This window comes from Mustela nivalis (assembly GCF_964662115.1).
Source record: "Mustela nivalis genome assembly, chromosome: 7".
NCBI classification, from domain to species: domain Eukaryota; kingdom Metazoa; phylum Chordata; class Mammalia; order Carnivora; family Mustelidae; genus Mustela; species Mustela nivalis.
In genome coordinates this window covers 27,050,944-27,069,247 of record NC_139026.1, presented here as the reverse complement: position 1 = coordinate 27,069,247, position 18,304 = coordinate 27,050,944, and the positions used below count along the sequence as shown (strand labels likewise).

General features: G+C 42.6%; 1 protein-coding gene across 1 annotated transcript; it reads right to left on the bottom strand.

Annotated features, from left to right (window-relative positions):
• Nucleotides 1-5,229: 5,229 nt before the first annotated feature.
• BTG1 (BTG anti-proliferation factor 1) lies at nt 5,230-8,002 on the bottom strand. Its single transcript, XM_082741013.1, has 2 exons — nt 7,531-8,002; nt 5,230-6,551 (listed from the first exon to the last, which is right to left on the bottom strand). The coding sequence occupies exons 1-2, from the start codon at nt 7,676-7,678 to the stop codon at nt 6,184-6,186; spliced, it is 516 nt and encodes a 171-aa protein (XP_082597139.1). The 5' UTR covers nt 7,679-8,002; the 3' UTR covers nt 5,230-6,183.
• Between the last annotated feature and the right edge of the window lie 10,302 nt (nt 8,003-18,304).

Below are 18,304 nucleotides of genomic sequence, written 5' to 3'. Positions count from 1 at the left end.
TTGCCCTGCACGGGGCTGCCGTGCTCGTCCCATCTCTCAATGGAAGGAGCTAGAGACAGACCGAAGATGCAAAGGGAATCCTTCTTTTGTGTCCTTTACTGAGAAAATAGCTCTGAAAAGCACTACGTTAAGGACCCAGCTCAGGAAAGTCTGCGAATAGGCAACACCTGGGTTGCCCATAGTTCCACTTTTAAGAAAGGAGTCCATTTTTCCTTCCCATAGTATTTCAAAAAACACAAGTACATTTCTTATAGCTCTTGGCTAAAGCTAACTTTCAAGAAACTCTGAACAATCACAGTGACATCAGATTTTTAAGAAACTGAGAAAACAATCTGCTCAATTTGCCTCCATGAGATGGTGTATTCAACTTCCAAGAATCCAACCATTCTTTGCTAGTTATTTTCATGTTTAACAGGCTTATTTGTATCCCATTTTACATATGGGGTGGTGGGCGCAGAGAGGCTAGGCAAATTGTCCAAAGTCCCAAGCTGGTAGCTGGTACAGGCCTGCATTCCAGCTCATTTTTCTGAGTCGAAGACTAGTGTTCTTTATACTAATTCCCAAATGCCTCCTGAAGAAAGAAGCCTCCTTTTAAAACAGTTCTATGCCTTGTGAGACTGGAGAGCGAAAGGGCTTGATGGCAGAAAATGACCAATGCTAGCAAAAAGAAATCAAAACCTGCATGTTCCAACACTGAAACACCATGAATAAATTATACTCCTCAATATACCGGTAGATAGTTAAGAGCTCGGGTTCTGGGGTCCAAAGACCAAGTTCAATTTATGAACGAGCTATTTACTAGCCGTCTGAGTCTGGGGCAGAAGACTTAAACTCCTTAAGCCTCAGCTTTCCATCTACAACATGCAGATTAAAAAATGCCCACCTACCTACCTGCCAACCTCACCCAGTTGGTGGGAGGTCAAATAAGAAATGTACGTTGGTAACTTGAGGGCTCACAAGTGTAATTTATAGGAAATACAATTCCATCTAGTCTACTGACCCGAGGGGACAACACGGCCATAAATCAAGACTGGAAGATGTATCCAATCCTGTTCATGGTGCAACTGTCAAATCTTGTCATCTTGGGTTTAGGTCCACTTACAGAATCTTTTCAAATAAAGTCCAATTTGCATCCATCTCACCTTCCTACAAATTTAGACATTGTTCAGAACCAGAGAGACTTGTGGCTAACCTGTAATCACTAAAGCTAATATAATCACCGATGGGCAGCTTTCTTAACAGGGTTCTTTTATGACCATGCGCGCAAGTAAAGGAAATGTTACAAGAGCGCTAACATTTAAAAAGAAAATTTCTGAAAACATAAAATGTAGATTTTGACACACAGTAGTACCTAGGTTAATATGTAGGAGCACACAAACCTTGAATTGCTAGAACACTAAATTTGGGGTTTCCGTTGCTGTAACAGAGATCTTCATTGTACAAATACGGACCTAAGCAGGTAAGCTAAAACTAGACAAGATAACCCTCTTTGAAATGTTACAAGGGCTTCTCATTTGAAGACTGATCACTTAAGGTAATAATCACAAGTTGTTAGGACAGTACTCATCTACCTTAGTGATGACGTAGAAAGTGTCTCTAAACAGTTTTGATCAACGCACCCCTATCAACAGAATACATACCCACTGTAAGTGTATTTGTTTATAAAATACACGTTCAAAAAGGTACTTTGGAGATCACCTATCTAGAGAATTATTAAAACTAAATGTACCCAGAGGTGACCATGTCTTCTGTTGTGATTTGAAACAATAATTAGCATTTGATGTGATGGTCTCCAAATACAGAAATGCACTTAACTCCACTGCTGTTTCCTGCCTGGTGGTCTCTATTGTGATGTTAGGTGTCTGCTACACTTAATCACCCTTCCATCTTCAGGAGTGGGGTCACAAATGGCCTTCACAACTTTAAAGGTACAAGGAAAGAGGCTAACAATCAAGTAGCTAAAAACAGCTTAGAAAATATTCTCTCTTTATAAAATGCATAGACAAAGACATTAAGCATTATACTTGAATTTCTTTAAAAATGCATTCAGGAGCATGCTTTATTTAGGCTTCCCATCCAATCCTCCCCCAAGCCCAGTTTCCACCTAGTATGGGCCATAAACCTTACTACCACTTTGACCTGCATGTTCACATACTGAGTGCAGACTTTGTCCCAGATTCATGAATTACAGAATTCCTACAGTAGTAGCTCCCAAACTCTCTGCCAAACGTCTCTGCTGCACAAATCTCGATATTCGTCAACATTAAAATGATAAATATCACAAAAAGCCTCCTATAAAAGTCAGAAGCTGAACTCCAGAATGTTCCTTGTGAGATTATTCAACTGTGAAATGACAGGAAAACACTTACAAAAATTGAAAATCCTTAACTGGAAATTAAATTGGAAGCCTTATCATTTTTCTATCCATTTGAAACACTGAACAATACCTAAAGAAATCGGTTAGCTTATGTAAAACTGCAGTCAACAAACTGCCAGAAATTAACTGTTGAGGAAATGGTGTCAAACCTCACTATTGATACACTCTGTGGCTTACCTGCTTAGGAGTATCTTAAAACTACTAAATATAAGATCTTCTTTAATGTTTCTTCATTTTACGTTTTTCTCAGAAAAAATACAATTTTTATATATGTATATAAATATAAATATAAATATGTTTATGTATGTATATATGTTGAAGACATAGCCAGAAACTATAAATCATCATATATAAATTCCTCTGACTTATCTGTAGCAATAGAAATGACTTCAGGACTCCAGTAAGCAGCTTAGCTCGGTTAGGAATACAAACTATTTCACTATCAAAGTTTTTCATACAGTTACGTTTCAAACATAAAAAATAAAGTATTGTATTTTAGCAGCTGCCAAGTACTAAAGTTCAGGTACAGACTGAGTGGGGGACTAAACACTGTGCATGCAGTCCCTCCACCTTCAGATAGAGAAGAAATCTATTGCTTCAGACAAACTGAAATAAACTGCTGATAAATTCTCCCCCGGCTTATCAATAACATCTTATCACATTAGCTGAAACAGGGGTGCAAAGGGGAGAGGAATGATCTTTAAACTTTAATATATAGTACAGCACTTTAACCTTTAGTTACTAAACACCAGAATAGTCAGGAATACTGCTTCCTTTTAACATGAAGGCCAATTCCACGATCGGTAACATAAATACAAAACAAAACTACTTCCAACTGGTAACCGTGACTTGAGGAAATCATTTGTGCAACAGGACCAGGAAGCGATTTTCTAGTGGCCTTTCCAGTCTAATAATATAGAAATCTTGCCGATTAAGAGTACAGACAGATAAGTGACTCCCATTCCAGACTGAAGGGGACGACAGCCCCATTATCCTGCTTGAACTAGGGTAAGCCTTGCTTCAGTATTACTGAGCAAGACAGTACTTACATCTGGGGTTAAGGAAATAATTTTAAAACTACTCATTAAAATTCAGGAAGTATCATTCCTCAACGTATTGCCAGTAATTATGAACCCTTGGTGCGAATGGCAATGAATGCTTTTGAAAGCTGTCATCCCTTCTTGAAAGGATTTCTTAGAAACTATCTCAGGCAGTGTAAAAAGCCTTTTCAGTGATCACTATTACATTTCTTAAAAGCACACAGAAATGTGCTTTTACACATATGCAGGTCTGGGACACACCTGCGTGTGCATACAGCAGACACTCAAATGTTTCCATCCAAATAGCTAGGCAGAACACTGACCGGAAGCAATGAACAAGAAACCCCAGCTACTGTACCATAGACAATTGTCTGGGGAATATGAGGTTAAATTAAAGTCACAGCTTGCAAGATTTTTAAAGCACAACTTAACAGCTCTTTACATACCAGACATCTCCTGAACTCTAAAATGTTTATTAAGTTCTCTTCCTACTGCATTTCTTTTTAAACACTGAAAAGTCTGATGTCAAAATCTTCAAAAATTATTTTCCATCTGAGGACAGGTTCTAGGACACAAGTTTTAGGTACTAGAATTTATTCCTCAACTCTCTGGATCCTTGGCCTTCAGGTCCAATGATTTAGTATGCAGAACTTTAAGCACCACGGGGCTTCAGAGGAGATGCGGTTGGCAAATAGTGGTCAGAACTGGGGTGAGACTGGGTAGACTGTACTACCATACCAGTTGTTTCATTGCACATTCAAATCTGAAAAACTGGGAGGCCTTCTCGAAGAACACACTGAAAAATAAAACCGTAATGGGCAGGGGGGTTCCATGGGCTGTAGATATAAAGCAAATACCCAAGAATGACCTGTGAGGTACACGCACAGTTTGTATTCTAAACACCTGCACATTCAGCTGTGTATTCCTATGTAGTCTACAGAATCAGTCATTCATCAATCCCCAAATCTGGCTCTACTGCTTTCAAGTAACCTAAATTGCTAAATATTTCCACTGTGAGCATGTTTACATAAATACCTCCCCAAAAAGCCACTATATGCTAAGTTACTTAACTGTGTAAAGGAGAACTCAAAATTCCCCATTTTCAGTTTCCACGGAAGAACCATGTTACCCTCTACGACCAAAGAATTACCAACAAGTTTTTATCATACGGGGTAGTGGGATAATCTATACTCCCGCACTCTATTTTAGGTTCTTAGGATTTATCTGAAAGAAGTCCAAAGAGGAGGAATCAAAAACTCACATTTCAACTTTTGAGAATAAAAATTCAAACGTACCTTTCGTTGAATTCCAGCTTAAGTGATTTTTATGTAATCTTGCAGCTGATGAAAAGCAAAAAGCAACCAATCTCTGCAGTGATTAGCCTGTTCTTTAAGACTATGGGTCATCTACCCCAGGATTTTCTAATGGAACAAGGATTCCATGGGGCAAAATAATTGTTTCTCAAAGGTGGGCAGAATGGAACATTTAGATCTTCACTTCAACAGGGAAGCAATGACACGCAATCCTTTTGAGTATCACTTTGTCTGGTAGAGGCTACCTTTGTCTCTCATCCTCATTTCACGAGATTAGCCTGGGAATGTGTCCATGTTTTGACTTTATAGATTTAAAAAAAAAAGTTACCCTGTGTTTCCTCTAACACCTAAATATGTATACACAGATCATCTTCACTCCTATCAAATGTTTTTCAGCATGACCAATGTGCAACTGACATTCATATAGCTTATTTGACCTAAGTCTTCTGAGAAACGTATCTTTTATAGCTGAACCTCTATAATCATGACAAGAGATTGGTTAAAATGCCAAGATAAGAAACAATTTATTATAGAGAGAAGAAAAATTTCTCATCCAAAATATAGAAATCTGTACAACTTTGCCACAATCAATATACATGAACTGTACAAATTTACACCAGTTCATAATTTACCAAATAAAAGATGACTAACAAAGTTCACAAAATAGATGGTGGTTTGTGGAAAAGACTTTTACCCAATTAAGTACAAGGAAAGTTACAAACCAGACCTCCACTTTCTAAAAATAAGAAGTTTACTCAGTCTTAGAAAACTACAAGCTAGCAAATGTACAGAGAGCTGGCTGGTGCTATCACCACAGTTGAGACAGTGTCTTTTTAAGGGTCTTTTTTAAAGCCTGTTGCCATGGCAGATTCTGGTCACTTGCTACTCTCAAGGCCAAAAACACAATACAAGGTCTGACCATTTCCCCAGGTCATGCTTACTAGGTTTGTCTTATGTACATTTATACATATTTAAGTGCTAGGTAAAAGTCTTGTCAAAATTTCCAGTACTACCACATTTAAAATGTTGAGCTTTCCTATTGAGCTGCCAAAAAAGTTAACAATTTTCAAGTGTAATAGTGCAAATTTCCTCTGCAAGATCTACTGCAGAGAAAGGTTCTTTGAAATACAGATTTGCCTTAAAGGGGTTGATGGAAAAAATTTAGGTGTAACATCTGGGAGAAACTGAAACCACCCTAGGACTTCACTCCCTAGCAAATAAAGCGATCGTTTACTTGGACTCACAGGCTATTAAATCATTGAAAGGTACTGTCCAAACTATGGCACTGTCACTTTAAAAAAAATTTTTTTTTTTTTTACCACTCTATCTTGTGCCAGATCTTCACAGCTGTGACATGGTTTAAATTCCATAATCCATCCCCAAGAGGAGCCCACCCAAAGCAAAAATCAAATTTATCCATCCATTATAAGATGATCCATCCATAGACTATATCTTAACCTGATACAGTCATCATATTGTAGTTTTTGGAAGGGCTTGTTCTGCCCAAGAGAAGTTCCTCCTTACAGCTGATTCTGCTGTCTACCATTTGCACGTTGCTGCTGTTTTGAGTGCTACCTCCTGCTGGTGAGGCTTCGTACAGCACGCAGATGGAGCCATCCTCTCCAATTCTGTAGGACACTTCGTAGGGGTCAACCCAGAGTGTGAGTTCACTTGGGAGAAGCCTGAACAGCTCCTGACTGCTCAGTCCAATCCGCTGTGCTGCCTGTCCAATCAGAGGATCCATTTTATGGTTGATGCGAATACAACGGTAACCTGATCCCTTGCACGGCTTTTCTGGGAACCAGTGATGTTTATAATGTTCTATAGGGAAGAAAGAAAAGAACAGAACAGAGAAACAACGCTTTAGATCGTTACTGTTAGAGCCCGCTGTAGCTTCTTTCTTCCGCTGGCTCCTTTGAGAAGTGAGAAATTTAAACTACCAACTTTTAAAAAATGCCCAGCATTGCTCTCGCTGCTGTGCGTGTGCGGGGCTGCGGAGAGAGCGGGCAGGGCTTTAGAAATAACACAGTAGCATGGGACAAAACAATCTCCAGGAACCAACCGGTCAAGCCGCCAGAACAGAATCCGGCGCGCGGCCTCGGCTGGCCGGGCAGCCGGATGGCACCGGCGGCCAGGCGGGAACCTGTTTACTTTTCTCCACCCCACCCCAGCCCAGCCGCACACAATGGGGTTTATGGCTCTGGAGGAGAAAGCGCCACCGGACTGTTATCCCCAAAGGGAAGAAAAACAAGCAACCCTAAACCACGCTCTGGGCTGGGCTGTAACTGAACCGGTGACAAATCCGATGATTAATGGTCAGAGGTAGGAGGCGCGGGGAGACGGCACGTCCGTCCCGGGCTGGCCCCGGGGCAGCGGCGCGGTTTCCCACCCCCAGGCCCGGCCGCCGAGCCCACAACGGCTGGAGGGGGTTGGGGGAGGGGGCGTCGAACCAACCCCGGCCCCACAGCTCCTTTGTCCCCAAAACCGCGGACGGTCCGAGGACCGCAGCTCCCGCCTCAGTGGCCGTAGTTTCCTTTGTTGTGCGCCTGTTTCCTTCTCCCCTCCGTGGGCCAGCCGTGGGGGGAGGGGGCGCCCTCGGCCCAGCCCCCAAACCCTCGCCAGGACCCGCCGTTAGCGGCCGCCTGGCGCGCCAGCCCCGGTCCCGCGGCGGGACCCGAGCGCTGCCCGCCGGGGGCAGAGACGCGGCTCCCGTGGCCCGACGGCTCGACCCGCCTCCCGCCCGGAGTGTACGGTCCGTGTCCGCCCGGCGCCCCTCGCCCTCCCGCCGCGGCCGGCTCACCTGCCAGCAGCTCCTGGAGGCTCTGGCTGAAGGTCTGCAGCTGTCGTTCGCTCGTGAGCCCCTTGGTGCGGAGGAACTTGGAGATGAAGGACACGGCTGCGGCGATCTCGCCTATCATGGTGGCGGCCCGGGTGTAGAAGGGATGCATGGGGGCGGCGGGCGGGGGCGGCCCGGGGCGGCCGGGGCTCGGCGGCGCGGCCCCGACGGCGGAGCGGCCACCCCGGGCTCCCTCGCAGGTGAGAGGGCTGAGAGGAAAAGAGGGCGGGAGGGGCGGACAGCTACTTTTTTTCTCCTTTATAGTAAAAAAGTTATTTTCACGACAGGAGGCGGCAGGCGAGAGGAAGAGACGAGCGACGGCGGCCTGGTCACATCGCTCGGACTTCCCCAGCCGCCTCCGCGTCCAGCTCCCCAGCCTCCGAAGCTCCCAACAGTTGCATTTCCAGCTCGGAGGGGCGAAGAGATGCTGGCGCCGTGCAGTAGCTTTTATAGCGCCGCGGAAAGGAAGTGGCGTAGCTGGAGTATGACGGCCGACTCCAGCCAATCCGCAGATCGCACCATTGTGACGCACCAGGTTCGGAGCCGGAGGGGGCGGGAAAAGAGAGCAGGGGGCGGATGCGGAGTCAGGGAGGAGAGGGAGGAGCTGACGTAATCCGCTTGTAAACAAATAAACTCCGGAGCGGCGGCCGGAGACCGGCGGGCTGTGGCCAGGGGATCGAGCCGAGCGGGGGTGCGCGTGTGAAAGCCCCGCCCCCAGCTCTAGCCCCTCCTTCCCGCTTCAGCAACTCCGGGCCCAGCGCCAGGGCATCCTCTGCGAAAGTGCGCTGCCTGGGCTCGCGGGCGGGGAGGCTCGGTGCTGGGCAGATAAAAGCCGCCCTGCTCAGGCTGTCCGCGCGCGCGGATTCGGCTGCAGGTCCGCGACGCCGGTCCACTCGCGCGCGGGGTGTTTGTATCCCTTGTATCGCGTTCCCGCTCCGGTCTGAGAGGCTGGATCCTCAAGCTGGAGGCATGTGCGGAACAGGGCGGTTCGGGTCCCCGTGCGGAAGGTGCGGAGGAAGTGGAGCAAGGGGACCTTTGCGGGTCTTTCTGCAGAGCCCAGGGAGCCGAGGTCTCCTAGCAGAGGCGCTGCCAACTCCACGGAGCCCTTCCTGCTCCACCTTCGGGAAGGAGTGGGGGATGTCTTTGTAAAAGTTTAACTGCAAAATAAAGAAAAGGCTAGTAAGCCTTTTGTGGTTGCTGCTTCAGTAGCTTCTGGAGGCAAACGAGAGGAGTGGAGAACTTAGAGAATCCAACTTAGTGCTGATAGGAAAGCCTGCTATTGAAGATAAATGTAGTCACGCGGATTCCGTGAAGTTTAAGCTTTATTAGAGAGGGAAAGTTGTTTAATGCATTTTACACCGTTTAAACCCTAACCAGAGATTCTTTTTTTATAGTCCGGGTAACTGTCGGGCCCTTAGAGTTCTGCTGCTCATTATAAAAACAAGAAAATAAAGATTAGAGTTGAAGCTTGTGAAAGTATTAGTCGTAGACATTTGAGTTTACTGGAAACCTTACTTGCAAAACTAGAAAAAAAAAAAAAAAACAAAACACAATCGTATTATGGCTTGAGCCTGCTAAAACGATTAAGCCCAAGAGTGGGTTAACCCTAACTCCATTAAGGAGGAGGGGGAAAAAAAAAAAAGATAGTCGGGCAGATGGAGAAAGCAAACAAGAGGCAGAAGTTGAACTCTACCAGATGGAAATAAATACCCTGAGTTTAGTTGGTCATCAGTATTGCAAAACACCCACTTTGAGGTGTGTGTGTGTGTGTGTGTGTGTGTGTGTGTGTGTTTTAAAAATACTGCACCAAAAAGTATAGAAATGAAGCAAAAGTAGGACGTTATAAAGCAGAGGAAGAAAACGTTTTATTGTTTAAATGAAATATGCAAAACTGGGTTTGAAAGAACTTGCAGATTGTTTTTCATTCATACACAATAACTAGTTACATGTGAACTAAGTTAAATACTTTTAAGATGGTATTGTTAAAAGCATTGAGTTTTGTGAACATCTTAATTTTTTTGGTTGAGTACCTCAAAAATAATTGTAAATAAGGCACATTTGTTTCCTCTTAGGACTTTTCAGAAAGAACTGTGCTTAAAATAAACGTCATGGTAATTCACTGAGGACTTCAAACCTCTTTTACTACTCAAAAGGGAGACAGGGAAACAGAAGTCAATTCTGAAAATCAGGGGAGACCTAGCACAAGATCTTCTGATATCCCTAACTCCACCCACCCTTAATCTCTGTCTCTTCTCTTTTCTTTCACCTTATCAGTCATTTAAGCATTAGATGATAAATCAAATGAAGGTTTTTCTGCTCCAAGCCTGGTCTCCAACTTGGGCTCCTAATAATCCTGAGCTCTATTTGACTCCTCTACAAAACAATTTATGAAGTTAACAAAATTCTAGCATTTGAACTCAGACTTGTCTCCCAAGGGTGTGTTCTCTCCACTTTTAACTGCCTTCCCAGGCAGGGGCTGGACCCCTTCTGAAAGCTTTTTAAAATCAGTTGAATAGGGTTACCAGAAAGTTAAACTCACATGCACACAGTTTTTTTTATCGTATATGTATGTTTCCCTCCTTAAATCATTATTTTAAGTGACTAATGGATTTAAGAACTTACTCTTCTTTGTAGGGTATCTAGGGAGAACTCAGGGAGAGAGCTGGAAATAAACATTGGTCCTAAATGCAAGCTTTAGATAGGGCACAATGTTAATTACTAACAGTTTTCAGTTCTGGACAGGCTCTTCCCATCTGAAAAACAAGCTGGTGCTTCTCCACAGCTTTTGAATTATAAAAGCACTTTCTCATTTTGCTGTTAGGTTAAACTGTAGGGCAGTCTCAAATACAGTTGACCCTTGAAAAATGCAGGGATTAGGGTCAAGGAACCACAAGCAGTCAAATCCATGTATTACTTGGGGCTCCCCGTAACACTTAACTCCTCATCCCCTTCTGCGGACCAGAAGCCTTACCAATAACATAAAGTCAATTCACACGTATTTTGTATGTTATACGTATTATGCGCTGTATTCTTACAATAAAGTAATGCTGAAAAAAGTAAATGTTATTAAAATCGTAAGAGAAAATACATTTATAACATAATATAGCATATCAAAAAGTCCTCGTAAAAATAGACCCACACAGTTCGAAACTATGTTTTTGAAGGGTCAGCTGTCTTGACAAACCCAACACTCTTGGCTGTATGCACGAGGCAAGTTCCTTGCGCCTCTGCATTCTATTTTCTTCAGAAACTTAAAGGTTGTGGTGAGGACTGAGTGGAATAACCATAGAGACTACTTAGCACTCTCTTTGGCACTAAGGAAGCAGCCAAATGTATATATTAGCTGGCTTATATCATCATCAGGCAGTTTGATGATATCAAATTTATTTCCCAAACCAAGAAAAATTAAAAATCAAAGCACTCAAAACAAACAGACAAACAAATTTCTATCAAAGCAAATCCAGAAAATGGAGCTGGGTTTCAAAATAAGTTTGCAAGTAAAAGCACAAATGCCAGGTCCTTGAAAAGAGTGCTTAGATGTTTAGAAAGTACTTTCTATAGGGGTAACTATTGGACGACTAACTCAAATTTCAAAGGGCTGGGGATTTCTAGTCCCATCCCTCAATGCAACTGTTACCAGAATAAATTGCTCTGGACTAACAAATCTGTACACTTTATTCTGTTGTTGTTGTTATTGTTTTTAACCAAAAAGAGAAAGAGAGAGAGGGGGGAAAATCATTTACATAGGGTAGGGGAATGGACTTCTTTCTTTATTTCATAGACTGGTAAAATTTAAGGATGAACACAGGGTTGAAATGTTCCATTTTGCCAAAGATTTTTTTTTTTTTTAATTTTAAATCACATTACCATCTGCTATCACTATCATTTTGGGAAAAGGATAACATTTTAACATCCCCAAAGTAGGAAAGGTAGCCGTATTAGAACAAAGTGTGGTCTTTCTAATTGAATAAATTTCAAGTCACCAAATGACACTTTTTGAATATCATCGTGGCCTGCATCTGGGAACTCATCTAAACTATTAATCCATAAAGATGATACCACTAAAGTAAGCTATTATGCTATTCATTTTATATGCTAGTCCTTCTGTCTGAGATACCTTCTCCCTCTCCCCTTTCCCTAGCTAATTTTTGCTCATCCTCCAAGAAAATTTTGTGACTCTAACTTGAGTAAATGTCTATGGCATTCTGCTTTCCCTTCCCCTGGCTCTGGGACCCAGCAAACACACTAGATTTACTATGTTACAAGTCTCTCTTTCTAGTTTGTATTTTTTTTTTTTTCTTTTTTAAGATTTTATTGATTTCTTTGACAGAGAGGCAAGGAGAGAGAGAACACCAGCAGGGGGAGTGGAAGAGGGAGAAGCAGGCTTCCAGCCCTGCAAAAAGCCCCATGCGGGGCTTGATCCTAGCTAGGATCCTGGGATCATGACCTGAGCTGAAGGCAGCCGCTTAAGGACAGAGCCACCCAGGTGCCCGTAGTCTGTAAATTCTTTGAGGGCAGGCATCTTATGTAATTCACTATTGTACCCCCAATGCCTAATGCCCAACACATAGCAAATGCTCTTGAATGATGTTAAATAGACATATCAAACTACAAATGAGTCCAATTAAAACCATGATTTTCAATTTATCAGACAGAAAATAATAGAGTTTCTGTGGCTTAATATCGGACAGTCAATATTTGAGAGGACAAGATAAGTAACTTCACTCCATGGCACTTTTTACCCTGGCTGCTGTGCTAGATTATTGCGGAGATTGCTTTTGTAAGTAAACATTGTTTTGGGATAGACCGCATTTCCAGAGAAAATGAAATGGAGGCCGAAGTAATTTAAATATGTTGCTCAGGAATATTGTGGTAATACCCACACTGCCAGCATTTCAGGGTTTTTTGCTGTTTCCCCTTATGCTGCATAGGCACGTTTTAGTATTTTTCTGTCTGGTCAACCATGGTGTCATTTGCTTATGTACCACTCTCTCATGCTTCTATCCAGAAGTTGTTCAGGAAGGTTTCTTCCTATGTTCTAGTCTCTCAATTTAATCATGACATCCAGGATTCCTGGATTACTGCTGGGAAAGTCCCAGAATTTTTTTTAATGGCTGTATTGCAGTTTACAAGTTTGTCTGCAAGGCCTTTGCCCACCAGTACCCCTGTATACAGTAATCCCACCTAGCCAAGGTCTTTTTCTCCATCTGGACCTTCCCTCTCCTGAAGGCATCTTTAGACCCATAGACTTCCAGGCTGAGCTGGAGTTGGCTTCACTGTGGCCAGGCAGTGAGTTGCATTCGCTCTAATTGTATTTGTCCTGAACTTACTTCCAGATAGAGCATTACGTGTCCCCGGTGCTTGCTTTCAAAAACTAACAGCTTAGCCGAAAAGCACAGTGGGGAGTGGGAGAGTTCTCTACAGTGTCAACAACAAATAGAGACAAGGCATTTATTTGTGTGTGTGTTTGGGTACAGAAGGAGACAAGGAAGCCCCAAAAGCAAATGCTCTCTGCTAAATCAGTGAAATTGGCCCACAGTTAGTTCTCTTTAAAAAGAAGAAAAGGAGGGGTCTGAACTTGGAGTATTTTAAATTCTTAAGCCAATATAAGTATTTTTGAAAAAAAAAAACTTGGTGGTGTTGGGAGCAGAAGATGTTCAGAGGGGAGACATTTTTGACAGGGAAGTGATAGGATCAGATTTATTTTTTGGAAAGCCCTGAGGATGATGGATTGGAAAGAGGTAATGTGGAAGTGACTTCTATTTTTGTCTCTAGCTCTTACTTAAATCTTTAAATAATTTAGCTTACACGTGGTCTTATCACTTCAACAGAGACCTCTATCTTTCATTTATTCTTTTTCTGGTTGCCCCCAGGAGGGAGAACACTTTCAGCAGCCTCCCCACGGGGCCCCCTGCCTTGCTTTGCTTAGATATGAATTCAGGTGTACAAACGAAGACATTTGTACTGGATTGAGATCTACTGGGGTTCAGAAAACACAACAGGCCTAGAAATCAGAAGGTGACACATGCAGATTTGGGGCTAACCTGTTTCTTGTTAAAGCAATTCAGGTTGGAGGAATGGGGATTAAAATGTTGCCCGTCAGCAGCACGAGCAATTGTCATGTATCATTGGGCAGCATGCACTAGGCCAAGTGCAGCAGACACATTCCTCTGTCATTCTCCAAGAAATGCCACCAGGGAGGTATCATTGGGAGTGAACCATGTGAGATTCCAGTCCTCAAGAAAATAAGTAATTTACCCAGAGTCTTGCAACCAGATTTGAACTCTGAAGTCACAGACTCCAGGACTGGGAGGCATCCTCCCAATACTATCTTTTCGGAATGGGACTGTGAGAAAGAAAGCCCTATGAAGTTTACAAGACCATTTTGAGATGAGTAGGGACAGTAGGAAGAAAAAACAAACAAAACTCGAGGCCGCTGAGGAGACCTCTCATGGCTGACATACCAGGAAAATAGAACGACATTCATTAAAAGGTTCCCTGAAAAAGTGAACCAAAGGACATATTAAAACATTCATCTGCCAAATAAAATAATTTCACTGGAATGAAAGTCATCCCCAGGGGCCGTTAAGAGAAAGCAGCAAGAATGCCTTCTATGTCAGACTATCAAAGCACCTCACTTCTCCTTTGGCCTAAACAGGCAGGAGGAACCAGGGAGGAGTCAGCCCCACTGTCCCCCTTCCCCAGCAACTGAGGGGAGCCCGCTAGGCATCAGGTGGAAGGAGCAGGAGGGCGGCTAGAAGGGCGGGTTTTGTGTCCTGTCTCAGCAGGGCACTGGAACTTCATCACTGGCCTTCCAGGAATTCTCCTTGAACTTTCTATTGTTAAGCGCCAGACCACTTCTCAAAGCCAGGCCTCCCTCCATGACCTTGTTTCCTTCCTTTTTACAGAACCCTCTGATTCCATTTACTTTGCTCTTTGTAAAGTTACCACCATATACTCTGTCTCCACCAGGGTTCAGTCTTCTTAGATGTTTATCTGAATCTTCCCAGCTGCCAAAGACCTTTTTCAGTGTTAAGGCTGAACAGTGGTCACAGGGAAAGAGACAGATGATAAGAATCAAGTTCAGAAAATTGTGAACTTTAAAGAATCATTACAAATTTCTTAACAAGTTTGCATCCCGGCCTATAGTATTTTTTAACCTTCTGAATATGGAACACAGGGCTCTCCTTCCCCTTGAACTAACAGGACAGGGGTTGGGGATGTCTCATGGTTCCCACCCCATTATCAACCCAGCATCGCCCCAGGAAATTGACAGAAATGTAAACTTTTGGCTCCAGGCCCACTAAATCAAAAACTCCAGGGGTCGGGCCCAGCTATCTAGATCCTAATGTTTCAGAAAGACTGCTTTTAAAAAGTAGTGACAATCTCGGGGTCGTGAGGTCGAGCCCCACTTTGGGTGTAGAGATTACTTAAAGAAATAAACTTGGGGCACCTGGGTGACTCAGTAGGTTAAGCCTCTGCCTCCGGCTCAGGTCATGATCTCAGTATCCTGGCATTGAGCCCCGCAATGGGCTCTCTGCTCAGCAGGGAGCCTGCTTCCCCTTCTCTCTCTGCCTACTTGTGATCTCTTTCTCTCTGTCAAATAAATAGATAAAATCTTAAAAAAAAAAAAAAACTTAAAAAGTCGTGGCAAAATTCTATAACTTACAACCAATGAAATTTTTATCCAGGCATATACTATCTCAAGTTAGAAAACTCGTGTCTTAAAAAAAAAAAAGTCAAGATACCCAGCTAATAGGTAAAAGTGGCCTTTAAGTATCAACTAAGTTTTAAATGAATCGTTGCTTGCTTCCCTGAAGTTCTATAGTCTGGGTAAAATGCATTCTTCCCAGATTCTGAGACATTAGGCAAGCCAGAACAGATAATGATGTCCACATGTTACTCTCAAGAGAGAAGATAATACTCCGGAAGCTTGGTAAAATAATCATCTAACCAAAAGTTGGCATAGTTCATGGTTTTATTTTCACTTCTAAGAAAAGCAGTAACTTGACCTTGAATTTAAAATCTCAAAGTAGATTAGCATTCATGTGTACGAAGTGATGTCACAGAAGTCATTTGACACAAGATAGTCAACTAAAACCAAGGAATATTCAAACGGCAAAAGGAAGTGTAATAAACAAATAAATATAGAGGTCCTATATCGAGATGCCCAGCACGGTGGTGAAAACTATCATGGGTTTGGATGTACTTCAGCCTGCACTTCCCCTTGCAAAAAGGAACTTAGAACGTATTCATCTATGGGGCATAGCAAGTTAGACTGATCCAAATTCCTAAAAAGAATATTCTAGCCAAGAAGAGAAAGTCCTCTGGGGGGATTAAAAAAAGAAAAAAAAGTTTAAGATTTGCATGTCAAATTGCATTTATTTTCTGAAGGAGATAACCCAAGAGGCTTCTCATTTTCTTGTGTTCTTATCCATTTGTTTAGTAAATACTTGTTTTTCCCTAAATGAAGAGGAAGCAATCTACCGCTTAGATGATATTTGCAGTTTGATTTGGTTGAATTAATTGAATATGAAAGCCAAGGCTCCTTTATTGGCATTAGTGCTTGTGTTGAAAGCGTTCCATATTTGCATATTTTGTAGTACAGGCCTTTTCTTTAAATCTTTTCATCCAGTGCGCTGTAGGAAAACACTTCCGTCTTCTGGAAACCAATTTTGAGTTTTTTTGTTTTTTTTTTTAAGATTTTATTTATTTATTTGACAGACAGAGATCACAAGTAGGCAGAAAGGCAGGTAGAAAGGGAGAGAGGAGGAAGCAGGCTCTCCGCGGAGCGGACAGCCCGATGCGGGGCTCAATCCCAGGACCCTGGGACCATGACCTGAGCCGAAGGCAGAGGCTTTAACCCACTGAGCCACCCAGGCGCCCCCCAATTTTGAGTTTTGACTGTGCTGTTGACCTTCCGACGCAAAGGTTGGTCTCCATGCTGTTAATGTCTGGCCGCACTGGTTATTGCATGAGTCAATTTCAAACTGTAAAACTAGTCAGAGATACACCCTTAGAGCCCTCAAGGAATGGTTCTTTTCATGGCTTTCTACCTTGCAGAAACAAAGCGTCCTTGCAACCTGGACCTGGTAGGGACCATGAGTCAAGAGCGCTTGTATCTTTATGCAAAAAAAGTACGTCAACTGGACTGAGAGAAAGAGCTCCTTCCTCAAGACATTCACTTCAGAGAAGTCCTGGGGGAGGCAGGAATTTCAAGTTAGAAAGAGGGTAATAGCACTCCACTTACATAGTCCAACTAAGGACAAAAATCCGCCAGATAATTTAGCCCAGAGGATTTAGCCGAACAGTTAAACTCTTAACAGAAGCTTTATTTAGGCTCATTCGAACAAACATGATCAGCAGACAGGTCTTTTGTAAAGAAAGTTCTCTTTCATCTCACTAAAAAGAAGGAACACATTAAAACCAAAACAGGAACTACTTTGGCAATATATGTGTAAAAAAAAAAAAATAAGCACCCTATGGGGCCCTTTTTAAATTAGCCAGAATGCACAGAGACGTCTTTGAAAAGGAAACTTCTGGGGGTGAAAACACATTTTTCTTGATTTCATAAACACTCATTGTTTAATCATCTGAAGAAAGTGCAGGCTTATGATTAAGTTCCCCTCACCCCCAACTCCTAAACAGATGAGCTGTTTTAAGTCACCTCCTGCCCCTGTCTCCCACCACCCCCTTGCTCCCATGCTTGGCAAGGCAGGATAAGTGACCTGAAAACCAGCCTGCCAGAGAAGCAAGAAGTGACCCAGGAGGTCCTCGTTCTCAAACTGCTTACATGTTAGGCTGCGTCCCTAACTGATGGCACAGGAAGCTGCGTTTTGCCCCGGTGCTGACGCAGTGTATTCATATGCTGTGTGAATCCCATGAACAGTGGATGACCTACTCTAGTTTATTCTGCTGCTTTGCATTCTTTTTTTTAAATTGACTTTAAGAATCGCTCTTCCTTGTCCCCTCTTCTCCAAACCCAGGCAGTCATATAATTTTAAAATCAGGATACTCAGACTTCCTGAGTCGGATTGTAGCTTCCCTTCTTACCACTTGTCCCGATATGGTCAAAGAGGCGCTGTTTATATAGTTCTCTACATTTATTCCAATGGGAAAAGTTAGGAGTCTTATATAGGAACAAGATCTAATTATGCAAAGTCAAGGCATTTTGACATGAAGCAAATATTGAACAGATTTTTAAAAAATAAATGAAAGTCCTAATAAGCCATGTAAAGAAAGTAGGAAGAACTTTTTAACCAAGAATTTGGTTTTGGAGAGCACAGTGGTAAATAAGCAATGCATTTACTCTTAAACTTCTTGACATCCGGGAAAAAGAAACACAACAAAGTATATTGCTTTTGCTAACTTAAAAGAAAAAAAAAAGGATGTCATCAAAAGAAAACAAAATTTATTAATGTTAAACTCCCATAAATTCATCAATTTACAGTATAGAACATAATTTTGTAAAATTTGGTAAAACATTCAGGAAACACACTTTGGGTAGTGCATGTTTTCTAAAGATTTTGTTTGTTTGAGAGAGAAAGCAAGAGCAAGAGAGAGCACGGAGAGGGACAGAGGGGGAAAAAGGGAGAGAATCCCAAGTAGACTCCATGCTTAGGGGAGCTGGACTTGGGGCTCCATCTCCCTGAGATCACGACCTGAGCCAAAACCAAGAGTCAGAGCCTTAACCTACTAAGCCAGCCAGGTGCCCTAACACATAGTGTGCGTTTTTGAT

Bases quoted from the DNA above. Each gene is read 5' to 3' on its own strand.
- BTG1 (XM_082741013.1), bottom strand. From the start codon at position 7,678: ATGCATCCCTTCTACACCCGGGCCGCCACCATGATAGGCGAGATCGCC. The intron at 6,552-7,530 runs GTGAGCCGGCCG...TCTTCCCTATAG, and splicing joins CCTCCAGGAGCTGCTGGCAG to AACATTATAAACATCACTGG.